Genomic DNA, 13,508 nt, shown 5'->3' on the forward strand with positions numbered 1-13,508 from the left:
GAAAATGAGACACAAAACTGGAATTAGAACTTGAAGCCAAAATTAGCCAGTTTGTGATGCAGATCATTAGACCACTTTGACCCCATTTAGATTTTGATTATTCTTTTAAAAAGGGAAACTTCTTTGATCCATAACCTCCTATTCCTGGACCACTTACTGAGATTAGGCCTGGGGTATATATATACTCCTGTTCTATTTCCACAGAGTGTCTAAAAAGCCAAGAGAGATGAAAGGAAAGAAAAGTAAAAAGATCTCCCTGAAATACACGGCTGCACGACTACATGAGAAAGGAGTTCTTCTGGAAATCGAGGACCTGCAAGTGAATCAGTGAGTGCCCAATTGACTTGTCTAAATTTTATTTCTAGGGAGCTGATCTGTATGTAGATGTTTCTCTCTTTGTGCTGTATTGACTTTACATCTCATAGAGGTGTTCATATAAATGTTGTTTTAAATTATCTCTCTTGTCAAGAAATCCTGTGCCCAAAGGATACTTTGCTAAGGCCACACAAACGGGTCTAAGGCAACTTCCTTTTTTTTTTTTTTTTTCCTTTTAAACCCTTACCTTCTGTCTTGGAGTCAATACTGTGTATTGGCTCTAAGGCAGAAGAGCGGTAAGGGCTAAGCAGTGGGGGTTAAGTGACTTGCCCAGGGTCACACAGCTAGGAAGTGTTGGAGGCCAGATTTGAACCCAGGACCTCCCCTCTCTAGCCCTGGGGATCTATCTACTAAGCCACCTAGTTGCTCCCTAAGGTACCTTCCTTTGAAAGCAATATGCATCCATCATTCTAATGATTAAACCTTGTGTGAAGGGAATTTCATCCCTTCCCCCTCCTGGATTGTTGAACCAGTTCATCTCATTTTGGGTGCTGGCGCTGCATTCATGAATGTGAAACACACAGAAATACATGCATGGAATAGGGGATAAGAAGAGTAGAACAAGACTTGCACCTGTCTTTATTCCCTGGAACGGTAGTGCCAGAGGCTGGCTGATAGCCATGTGGGTAGAGCAGTCATGTGGTCAGACTTAAGTTAGAAAATGGGCTTTAAACTTCTCAAGTGATTATTAATAAACTCTATGGAAAGTAAGAACGTGGAGTTATTAATTCAACCCTAACAATCTCATTACGTTGCTTGTGCCTGAAGTATTTCTAGATTGTCAGAGAGTTCTCAAGTCCATGAGCAGCAATCTTGTGGAGTCCTCAGTTTCTCTTTTCCAAGCATGGTGCCCATTTATGTAGTTCTTACTGAATCTGGTCAAAGAGAATTAAGGAGCCAGATGAACCAGAGACCAGGCTAGAGAAAGACTGCATTCCCCTTCCTTAGCCCAAGAACCTGTGACTTAATATATTTCTTCATTGGCAAGAGCTTATCTAGCGCAGCGAGGTGGCTCAGTGGATAGAAAGCTGGGCCTGGTGTTACAAGGTTCTGGGTTCAAATCTTGGTTCAGATAAGCCCCTAGCAGTATGACCATGGGCAAGTCATTTAACCCTAGTTACCTAGTCCTTACTGCTCTATTGACTTGGAACCAGTATTTAGTATTATCTAAGACAGAAAGTTAAAGGTTAAGGGAGAAAAAATCATTTTTCTAGTCTCCTTTGTTTTTATCACGTGACTCTCTTGACCTCATGCTGCCTCTTTTACCTGGACTTTCTCATCATCATCCACAACAACACACGTTTATTTAAGCCCTCTTGTGGGCTAAGGCCCTGTACTGGTTTCCCCTTGGACTTTTCCTGACCCATTAAAGGAATATGTGGCCCTTATAGCTCACCACAGCACATTAATGATTAATCCAAAGTCTGGTCCTAGAGCATTGCTCTCCACAAATGGGAAATCTCCCATCCCTAGCAAAAGAAGAGAAGGTCCCAGGCTGTGCTCTGCATCCCACCCCTGATCAGGCCCTGTGCCAAGTGTTCCTCATAATAACCCTGGGAAATACATGCTATTATTATCCCATTTTACAGTTCTGGAAACTGAGGTAAACAGAAGTTAAGTGACTTATCCAAGGTCCCAGCTAGTAACTGCCTGAGGCTGGATTTGGCCCCCAAGGGAGAATGTCAGAGTTTTGGGGCCCCTTGTTCCAGGATTTGGGCTCTGACCATTTCCCTTCACTTCCCCAGCCCATAGGCGATGCTTCCTGTGTTCACTTTTACTGTTCCATCCAGGTGGCACATGATGCAAGTTGTCTTTTCTAAGGATTATGCTGGCTAGACTCCTTTCATGCAGCTACTTGAAACCAAGGGAAGCTATCCTGGGCACTTCAGAGATTTCTATGGTTTTTTGGAGCCTTTGAGAACAAGCTTTCAGTTCTTTGTGGGCCATCCTCTTTCTAAGCAATCCAAGTCTGATTTGTCAGAGTGGGGAGCTTCCCAGTTTGTTCTCCTCATTCCATTCTCTTTCTGCCAGCAATAGGCAGTTGGCTAGGCTTGTAGAGGTCACATGATTGCCCAGGTAATGTGGGGACAGTCAGTGGGAGGTGTGGCTTGTGCCTAGGTCGGGCTGACTCGCAGGCCCCCAGCGGGCTGCCTGCTGGCCAGATGGCAGCCATTCTTCAGGTCAGACTGCTGGCACTTGAGCTGCAGCAGTGAGTTCTTGTGTTCTATTTTCCAGGTAGTATTCCTTGGACTCGGGTGTTTTAGAGAATCTTCTTTCACTGGAGAGTTCCCTCTCTTGAGTCCAGCTGAAGCACATCACCCATTTTGTGACATTTGTTGCATTTTACTTTCAAAGAAAAAATATCCTATGACACTTTTTCCTTGAGTACACAGAGATCGTGTCACATCCCAGTTCTTTTAACTAAATTCTGGCTCACTAAGGTCAGATATGAACCAAGAACCTCTCCTTTCTAGACCTAGATGTCTATCTACTGAGCCACCTAACTGCTTGCAAATAGGACCACCCTATTACATTCTAGATAATCTGCTTTGGATTATATACACAAGTGGGAAGTGAGGCTTTGAGATAGGTTTCCTTTCTTATAAGTTTGTAAGAACAGTAATTATTCATTTAATATTTCCCTCTCCTTTTTTCCCCTCTCCCTCCTTTTCTTCCTTTCCATGTGTGTGTGCACATACACACACCCCACTATATATGCTATAAAAGACTTTTGTGGTCTCTTTAAATTCAAACTGCATTACTTAATCACCTGTAATTTGCAAGACACTAGGGATATAAAAGCAAAAATGACAGATATAAAGGCAAAAATGATAGACTCTGCCTTTGGGGAGCTTCTATTCTAGCAGGGCTGTAGCATAGCTAAAACATGTACTCAGATACAGAGAAAAGGGGTGGTAAGTGAGGATGCCAGCAAAGGACACATCCAGCAAGATGTGAGGAGAGAGGAAAACACTTTGGGGGGGAGGGGGTGGCGGTGTCAAGAAAAGCTTACTGAAGAAGTGACTCCTTAACTAAACTCAAAGAAAGAAAAGAAGGGGCAGCTGGGTGGCTCACTGGATTGAGAGCCAGGCCTAGAGACGGGAGGTCCTAGTTGACTCTGTTTATGTTCGTGCGCACACACACATACATACACAAACACACACAGATATATGCCTAAATATACATATATATCATTTTTCTATCTCTTATTGCCAGGGTTCCTACCCCACTGGTCATTCTCTCTTCCTTCTAAGTGACTGTTTCCAATATGCTGTTAACAGGCTTGGAAATGAGATTTCTAAAATTGTCAGAATTATGTATCCAGTAAGAGTACGTAGGTGCTAAGTAAAGACTTGGGGTGCAGATGACTAATTTAGGATCACAGGTTTGCAGCTGAAAGGTGCTTGAGGCATGAGGAGAGTACAGGAGCTTTAATGCACAGACTCTTGTGGCATCAGTTTGGGATCCAAGATCCTTTGAGGGTTCTCGTTGGTTCTTAGCTATATTCCAAACAGGAGAGATTGTTGAGTACTTGGTTTCCAGATAACAGAGACATTTTATCTTTTTAAGAATTTACCCAAGGGGCAGCTGGGTAGCTCAGTGGAGTGAGAGGCCTAGAGACAGTAGGTCCTAGGTTCAAACCCGGCCTCAGCCACTTCCCAGCTGTGTGACCCTGGGCAAGTCACTTGACCCCCATTGCCCACCCTTACCACTCTTCCACCTATGAGACAATACACCGAAGTTAAGGGTTAAAAAAAAATAAAAAAAAAAAAAAAAGAATTTACCCAGCATGATGTCCAACTTCTGTGTTCACCCCTTTGTGCCTAGGCCTTCTCCTTCCAATCAGCCAAATCTTTCTCTTGGCTCCCATTTCTCCCACTTTACTTCCTCCCTCCCCAACTTAGTGCTTAACTACCCCTTCCTTCCACCTCAACTTTTATGGCTGCCCCTCTTCCCTGCCACTTTGGGTCTGAGAGTAACGCACAGTTTTACTTGATAATCCAAAGGCTTCCTTTGACATTGTCTTTCTGTGGTCTTTGATTGCTCCTACTTGAGTAAAGCAGAGATACTAGATTGAGGTTGGCATCCCATTCTCTCTTTAAGTTCCTGAGCATATACTGTATTTATGGTTTCTTTGGTTGAAAAATGAAATGATAGCTGAAATGCAGAATTCACTATATTCTCTCCTTTCTCATTTCACAATGTCTGCTCCCACCATGTCACCCTCTTTTACAAGACAGAAAAGCTATGCCCTCTTGGTAATATTTCCTTTTTTTTTTTTTTTTTTTTTTTTAATTTTAAACAGATTTAAAAATGTGATATTTGAAATCAGCCCAACAGAGGAAGTCGGAGACTTTGAAGTGAAAGCCAAATTCATGGGAGTTCAAATGGAGACTTTCATGTTACACTATCAGGTGGGTTTTTTCTTTAGAGAGCCCTCCATAGAGATGAAATGATTTTGTTCCCATTAAATAGTAGCAGTTATCCAGAGCAGTAGAGTGCTTTTTAGGGTTAGCACTTTCATGTAGAGGATTTCTTTTAACTGTTACAACTCTGAGAAGCACTAGAAATACTATAAAGTGTCTCACAACTAATAAGTAGCTGAGCTGGAACTCCAGCTCAGGGCCTTTGTAGTGACAGTTGAGTACTCTTTTCATTATCCCACTCTTCCTCTAAAGAAACCTAAGAAAAAAATGTTTTGAGGTTTTTTTTCCTCAGAGGTTAAATAATATGGAGGTCTCCTCATGGCAGTTCAGGGGGCAAGATGTTCTAATGCTTGTCCAAGCATGAAGCCTGAGATGTAGGAACTTTGAGAGTAGATTAGAGCACCAAGAGAAAGGAAGAAAAACAGTTGTGGCTGCTTAGCAATCACCCAGTGCTTTCAAGTGTGCAGAGGGCTTTATTTCATCTCATTTGGAGCCTTACTGTGGGAGGTTGCTGCTATTGTCCCCATTTTACAGGAGAAAACGGGCTGAGAAGTGAAGTGATTGCCTGGGATCATTTAGTCAGTCAATAAGTGAGGTAGAATTTGAACTGACTCCTCCCCCCTCCTCCCCAATCACTGCTCCAGTTCCTTTTCTGGTGTATAATATTTCCTTTTCCCTAATGTAGCTCTCTCTGCCTTCTTGTCCTTTGCAGTTCTTATTCTTCATGGATTAGCCACCCAAGGAGTAAAGCTTTCCTCATATCTATCTCTCACCTTCTGTTATACCTGCCTGGTCTAACTGTTTATCAATTGTACTTGTCCTCAATAACGATATTTCTCACCCACAGACTATCTGCTTATGTTTACTATATATCCTTCCATTATCTTAAGTTATTGGCCATTTTTGTTCTTCCTAATTTTGGACATGACTGTGCAAGGATATTATGGGCAAAGGTTGTTAGGAAGGGTTATGTTTAGGCACTTTCAATTTTCCTATAATATGAGTGTTTCTCTTTGCCAGGTGAGTACTTTCCCTTGTCATGTCTCCTAGGAAAAAAATATGAACTGTATAAAAATATAGGAATATCTCAATGTTCATGGGAAGGAAATTTGATGGAGTATCTAGATTTTTAAAGTGTATTTTTTCACATATATAAATGAAATAATACAATAATAACACAGTTGGTATATTTTTCCAATCTTTATAGATATGATCAGTCCTTTCATTATGATCCTGAAAAGTAGTGTGTAAATCATACACTACTCTAAATGTACCAGGGGAGTTCTCTGCCTACAGGAACCCTTTAGTGTCTAATAAGAGTAATTAATCATTCCTAACTTAACTTTTTATTAAACTAGCTTTTCATATAGAGGAGAGTCAGTGACTAAAGTTTTCTTTGTTTTTCCCCTAGACATTTACTTTTAATGTAGATCCACAGTATTGTCTCTGAATTAATTGTATTCATGTCTTCTGTGGCAGGAAGTTGCCACCATCTTAGTTCATGTTTCAGAAATATATTCGCCAGTTCCTGAGCCTCCCTTTTACAACTATTTACAAATAGATTCTTGTGTAAAATGTGACCTCTGAAGGAAAATCAAAGGTTTCCTAAGATTTGGAACATTAAGACAGTTTGAAGTTTAAGACTTTTACTTTAAAGTTGCAGAAAATTAAATGACTTGTCCTCAGTCATGCAGCAGAGAAACTTTCAGAGCAGGGATTTGTACTTAGCCCAGATTTAGTGCTCTTTCTACACCTAATCTAGTTATATAAACTGCTCTGAACTTTCCCTTTTGTCAGATACACACAGACAAGTCTGTCTTTCTGCCACTGCCTGGACTATTTAAAATATAGCCCTGCTAACAATTAAGATGATTAGTTAATCGATTCTAATCCTGTGAATATGACCTTTCACCACTTTTTTTTTTTAATCCTTTCAAGTTCCAAGACTGGTAGCTCAAATCTTTCAAATTTATTCTCACTATAAACACAAAATCTTCCTAAATATGAAATATCAAACAATTGTGATTAGGAGTCTTGTGGATTCTGTTGAGGCCACATTGTTGACCCTGTTCTTTCCATTCCCTATTGAACATTGTGTTTTCCATTTCAGATTTTAATTCTCGTTTTATCTAGATTTTTTTACACCAGCCACCTTTGTATAGTAGAAAGAACATTTGACTTTGGATTCTACTATTTTTATTAACCAGCTTCAGTGCATTTCAGTTTTCTCATCTCTAAAATGGGCAGATTGCTTTAGAATCTTTTTAAAGTCATTTACACTTAAGGTCTTGTAATATTCTATTATAAGATATTGCAGAAGCTACTAGTCTCCAACCTGTCACATAAAATCCTTCAGCCTTTTTCTATAATTTCAGTAAAGTGTACAAAACTTGAAAAGATAAATATAACAGTTAAATATTTCTTTTTAAGAAAACTCGATGTATGATTATATGAAAAACAATCCCTGAATTAACAGAAAAAATGTACTCACAAAATATTCTTATTTTCTGAGTAGTCTGGTTATGTGTTCTTTTATACAATCTAATATGGAATTTATTTCTGTTTGAGATGTATGATTCCTGTTCACTCTCAACATAATGCCTTTTACAAGCAAACTGCAACCTAAACTAATAAGAACTTTGATGTCAGAATTGATGGAAGGGCTATTATTGTTGATGAAATGTGTGAGCCAGTCACCACGTGTAAGATAGCCAATTGTTGTGTGGCCGCTACACTGGTAGGCATGAAAGAGGTCAGCTTCCAGAGGGTTATATCTGACCCCCTGTGGAAATGTCAAGAAGGATGCCCAGAATGAGATGAGCTCTTACTCTTTAAAATGTGTGTATCTCCCTTCTTTGCAGTTCCAAGATTTTCTCATCAGACTTTTTGATTTTCTTCTCTGGGCAGGATCTCCTACAGCTGCAATATGAAGGGGTTGCTGTCATGAAACTGTTTGATAGAGCAAAAGTCAATGTCAACCTCCTGATCTTCCTTCTCAATAAGAAGTTCTACGGGAAGTAGTTGATGGTTGGTCCTACGTGTAGAGGGCCAGAAGACCAAGGGAAAAAGGATCCCCCTATGACTGCCTCGTGATATTCTTTGCCCAGTGGAGCCAGAGACCCTCCCAATGCCAAACTGCATCTCCTCCCTCTTTGGGACCTTCTATCACTGCCTTCTCTCAGTGAATTAATAACTCAGGCTTCATCTGACCTTTGGAGTTCCTTCATTTCCTTCTCTGTCATTTGATACCCAAGGAAAAAGAGGAAACTCAAACCCCTAAAAACCATTTCCCATATGCTATTACAGACTCAGTGGCTACTTGGATATATTTTGAGCATAGGGTTCTTGCTTTTACTAGAAATGTGAATGGTGGGGTTCTTATTACTTATGTAGATGGATGATATTGGCACTAGTTACAAAAAACTTACAGCTTTTTATGCGTATGTACACGTGGAGTCTTGCCCATTTCAGATTGTACAAGCAGAGACCAGTTAATGGCTTAGACTATAATCATTAAGAGACTGGACTGAAGCTAAGTTGGATTTTTTGTCCTCTGAAGAAAACATAATGCTATGGGAAATGTGTTCACATTTGATCTCTGCCATTGTAATTCCCTTTGTGTAGTAGCCAGGGGTAGAGGGTATTCTGCCTAGGGAGCTTTGGGTAAGGGGGGGTGGGGTGGGAAACTGTCTATGTATTTCTCTTGTATTTGGACCACCTGGTCAGTTTTGTTGTCTGGGTTTGAGTAGCTTCCATTTATATATTTACATATATCTATATATACACACAAGTCCATTTTTTGGGAAGGATCCAGTTGATAAAATACTTCTGTATCTAGGAATGGATCAAGTTCCTGTTTGGTTTCTTTTTCAGTTTTGGTGCCCACCTAGGCATATACAATTAGGCCAGTTTAGGAAGGCACCCCAACCCATCACTTAGTGAACGGTTTTAGATCTAACATTAAGCATCCTAACTAGATTTCTTCATGATTTTGGTTTGTTGCTTTAAGGTGCCTTATTAACATAGGTAAATCTAAATACTTAAGGGATTTCTTTATGGTTGCTCACCTGCAGATAAATATATGTATATTTTTTTTAATTAATAAAGTAAGGGGTATAGGATATTTTAAAGATTTATATAATGCTTCAGAAACCTTTAGAGTGCTGTAAGAAAAGTAATTTTTTAATAAAAAAATCAAACAAACCCTAGCCTATCTGCATATCTGAACTCTTGGAAATTTCTTATAGCCACAACACTAGAGGACTCATCTGTAGAACTGCAGAGAGATAGCCCTGCCTTAATAGTTCATCCAAAACCAAAATATGCCAGATCAGTACATAATTTACTGTATTTTAAGCCCTGATTCTTATACTGGTTTCTCATTTGCCTGTTTTTGCAGACTACATTATTATATTAACTATGAACTCTGCTTTTAAGGGTCTTTAGTCCTAAAAATTGACAAAAAAGCATGGATGGATGAGGTCTGTCTGGGAATAATATATATGCTTTAAAAAACAAAACAAAACCTGTCTTTAGGAATATACTACTAAAATCATGCCATCTTCTATTGTTTGGTTCTTTATTCCTTAAGTATATTCTTTAAGTATTCCTTAAGTATAAAACTGTCTGAAGCCCAGTTTAAGCAGCATTTTAAAGCACACACAAACCCTTCACTGAAACATTTTTATGAATATTTTGAAATTGGCTGATGTATTTTTCTAGTGAACCACATTAAGAAATAGTCTTTGGTTACTAGTTGGGCAATATTCTTGTTGCAGTTGTAAATACCAGAGAATTATTTTTTAGTACCTATTTAAGTACTTTAAACATTTCAGGATATCCAAGAGGTGAGAGATTTAGGCAAAGAAAAATTTAACCATAGAACTAGAAAAGGGATAAATTGTAATAACTCATGGGAATTCTCTGCTGCCAAGATTTGGGGCTCTCTTAAACTGTTTTGTTTTTTTAATAAAGGCATTTTACTCATTAAACAAGTAAACTAGAGATTACACAAATAGTCTCAAAAACTGCAATCAAAGTTCCCAATTTTCTTCTAAAAAAAGGCTATTACTCTCCTTTTGGCCTCACCCTGGGCCTGGAACTGCAATGATGATCCAATCTATAAGGGACACTTGGATTGTTTGTAAAAATTATTTGTTCACCTAATACAATCTTTGATGTGAAACATTAAGCACAAAATCTTGAGTTAAAGAATTTATAGGGATAATATTTAAAACAATTTTTAATATATTGGAGAAAACTGATAAATTTTCAGGTCTTGACATTGAAACTTTGTAGCTTTTATTACTGTTTTATTTATTAGTAATAAGGTTCTTCCGGCTCCTTTCTCCCTCTTGGGCCAACTTCTCCTTGCCAGCCATCATGACATTTGTTGCAAATTTGTTTCCTCCCTGGAATTTGGGCTGCTTATTCCATTTGTTGGCACACAAAATTGTCTTTTGTATCTCTCAACCAAATAAAAGGTCATTTGTTCATGTTGTTTCTTTCTGCTGCAGTTTAATCAGTTCCTGATCACTACTACCCTGCCTGCTTTGTAAGAAGGGATTACACAATCTTTGTTGAATATGAGAATGAGTAACTGAAAAAAATGAAACAACTCCATTTCCTGTAGTGTTGAGAAGCAAACTGGAGCAAAAACAAATGAGCTCCTAGCAATCTGTCACAAAGCTATTTCAAAACTTGTTTATAATTTTATATACAAAATATTTCTTGAATTATCCATAGCATTTCCCCCCTGTAACAGTCAGATTTAATTTTAACTGCTTGAATGCTAAAAGATTTAAAATGCACACAAGCAGCTGTTATTAAAGGACAGTGGAATATGGCTGAATATTATACAGAAATTAGGAATAGGTCTGGTGTCTCTTCTAACCAGTCACAGAGAAGTGATTAGTGGTGGATTTCTAAAGGGAAAGTTAGATATAGGACAGCAAAGGACAATTAAAAATGGCCTGCCTAAATGACACCCGTCAGAGGTATCTAGGCCAGTTATTCTGCAGTGATCTATATGTGTGTACCAGGGTTAAGTGTAATAAAACTGGCATAAGAGAATAAAGGCGAGTTATCTGAAGTAGCAGGTTTGTGCCATTGTGGAAGGGCCATCTGACACCCTTCAAGAAAGCTGGGAAGCATGACCTTATCTAAACATTTTGGACACTTTACATTTTTAGTAAACAGTTTAGGAGTGCCTTAACCTTTGTTTTTACAAGAAAGATACTGTCCTTTTCTGAACTTTGTCCGCATTAGTCAATTATATTAGAATTTTGAAATCGAAAACCTAGTAATAACTCCTTTTGGTAACTGCTAACCTATGCTCTGGTGAGGATTCTAGGAATCTATAAGACTATAAAAGGTCTGAAATGTCAAAATGGAAACAGCTATTGGAGAAGGGATGGGGCAGAGAGTGATGATGGTGGAGATAGTAGATACTAAAACAACCAACTTCAAGACCAAGAAGTTCGTAAGCAATATGATGTAGTCATGACTAACTTGGTTAGCTTAAATAATATTCATGTAGTGTTTGGCCCAGACTACCTTCAGTGTAGATGCGCTTCTATAGAAAGGAGAAATGAAGACTGGAAAGCTGTAATTTTGGTCAAAGGGCTGTTATGTAGGACTAACCCAGGGGGAGAGAAGTGGCCCTTCTGGGGGAAGAAGGGCCAGAGAAGAGCCCAGGATGGCTTGTGCCGTTTTTCCGGTTTGTTCACAACAGGATACAGTAGTTGTTGGGGTTTGCTTAAACTAAGATCACATCTAATGAGATAATTGTGAAGTGCTTACCACAGCGCCTGGCACAGGGACCACATCCATGGCAGCCATTCTTCTTGTTACAACAGGACACTGGGCGCTTCGGCTGGCTGGCTTCGGTGGCAGCCTTCACGTTAGTCCTGCAGGGCCTCAGAAGCCAGATTTGCAGATTCTGAACTAGGGAGGACTTTGTGGATATGACACACTTGGCATTTATCAAGTTCTTAAAGATTTGCAGTGGTTTGCCTACATTATTTCATTATCTGATAGGATCCCACCCCCTCACTTAAACAGGAAACAGGCCCGGGGACGTCGTGACTTGCCCAGGGTTCCTGCGCTAGCTTTGAAAGGCAGGGGCTTTATCCATCCATGCATGGGGACCTGGGGACATACGCGGGGAGACCCATCGCTCCGGGGCTGCCTTCGTGCCCGTCACAGGCTTGCCTAGGTCGGATGGTATCCCCATTTTGGACAAGACACGGGACTGTGACTTCATTCCATTAGGGTTCTCCTGGGAGGAACTATCACCTGCCGCCCCTGGGTTACGGGGAATTTAGATGACTGTTCACTGCCCCCCCAAGACTGACTGGGCTTGAGACCTTCTCGGGGCGGGCTTTCTACATTATGTGCATTGTTGTCGAGTCCTTTTTCAGTCGTGTCTAGATCTTGACCGTGATCCCACTTGTGTTTTTCTTGGCAGGGATGCTGGTTTGCCGTTTCCTTCTCTGACTCATTTTACAGGTGAGGAAACTGAGGCAAAAAGGGTTTGGTGGCATGCCCAGTGTCACACAGCTAGGAAGTGTCCGAGGCCAAATTTGAACCCAGGGTCTCCTGTCTCTGGGCCAGGAGCTCTATCCACGGAGCCACTTAACTGCCTCCAGGTCATACCATTTATTAAATGCTTGCTGTTTACCCGGTCCTGCGCGGTAACGCAACGGACTCCAAAGGCAACCCGTGCCCTCCGGTTGCTCCCATGCCGACAAGTATGGACTGCTCAGCTGGAGCGGGGAGAAAGGGAGACCCCTTGGCAAGGCGGGCAGGGTCGAGAGCGCAGCCAACTCTAGGGTGGTGCGATATGATGCTCCGACACTCAAGCCCCCGGTACCTCGCTCCCGCCGGGCAGGGCGGGGCGGGGCGAGGCGGGGCGGAGGCCGCCCGGAAGCGAGGATGTAACTAACCCGACCTTCCCTTCCCGCTGGGGGCCCCTGCCGCGCCGGCAGAGCTGCTTCTGAGAGGCCGCGCGCCAGGGGCGGGGCCCTGGGCTCCTTCGCCTTTCACTTTCCCTCACCCACCCTCGCACAATTCCCGACTGACAGGGCTCGGCTGCTACTGAGAGGCCGCGCGCCGGGGGCGGAGCCTCAGGGCTTGGGGCGGGGTCTCCTCCCTACCTCCCTGGAGGCTGGCCCGCCCGGGCGGCTTCTGAGGCCGCAAGCCGGAGGCGGGGCCTGAGGGCGCGGGGGAGGCGGGGCCCTGGGCTCCTTCAGTCGCTCTCTCCCTCCCTCCTTCCCTCCCTCCCTCCTTCCCTCGCTTGCTACCCCGGGAGGTTGGCTGCGGGTTCGATCTGGGAGCTCTCCCTCAGCCTCTCCTGTGCTGCTGAAGCCAGGCGTGCGGACCGAAGGGGTAGAGGCTAGAGGCCGGGCGAGCAGGGTCGAGGCCGGGGCTGGCGGCTGCGGCTAGGCCCGCGCCCTCCGCCTCCGCGGGCCGCCATGGCCGGGTCCCCCGGCTCGGGCAGCGCGAACCCGCGCAAGTTCAGCGAGAAAATCGCGCTGCACACGCAGCGCCAGGCCGAGGAGACGCGGGCCTTTGAGCAGCTAATGACGGACCTCACGCTGTCTCGGGTGAGGCGCCGCCGGGGCCGGGCTGGGGCTGGGGCTGGGGCCGGCCGGGCGGGGCTGCGGGGCCTCGGGCCAGGGCTGTGGCGGCGGCGGCGGCGGCGGC

The 13,508-nt window shown here is 42.5% G+C and overlaps 1 protein-coding gene across 2 annotated transcripts in view; it reads left to right on the forward strand.

The window, feature by feature from the left end:
* Positions 1–10,297, forward strand: part of IQGAP1 (IQ motif containing GTPase activating protein 1) — a 130,548-nt gene extending 120,251 nt beyond the window's left edge. The window contains exons 36-38 of one of the 2 annotated variants that reach the window (XM_044659142.1): positions 205–327; positions 4,682–4,790; positions 7,710–10,297. In XM_044659142.1, the coding sequence (XP_044515077.1) occupies positions 205–327; positions 4,682–4,790; positions 7,710–7,823 (346 nt within the window). In that variant the 3' untranslated portion in view covers positions 7,824–10,297. The remainder of the gene's footprint in view (positions 1–204; positions 328–4,681; positions 4,791–7,709) is intronic. The other variant, XM_044659143.1, reaches the window with a different exon arrangement.
* The last annotated feature ends 3,211 nt before the right edge of the window (positions 10,298–13,508 follow it).

Source organism: Gracilinanus agilis, chromosome 2 (genome assembly GCF_016433145.1).
Source record: "Gracilinanus agilis isolate LMUSP501 chromosome 2, AgileGrace, whole genome shotgun sequence".
Lineage (NCBI taxonomy): Eukaryota > Metazoa > Chordata > Mammalia > Didelphimorphia > Didelphidae > Gracilinanus > Gracilinanus agilis.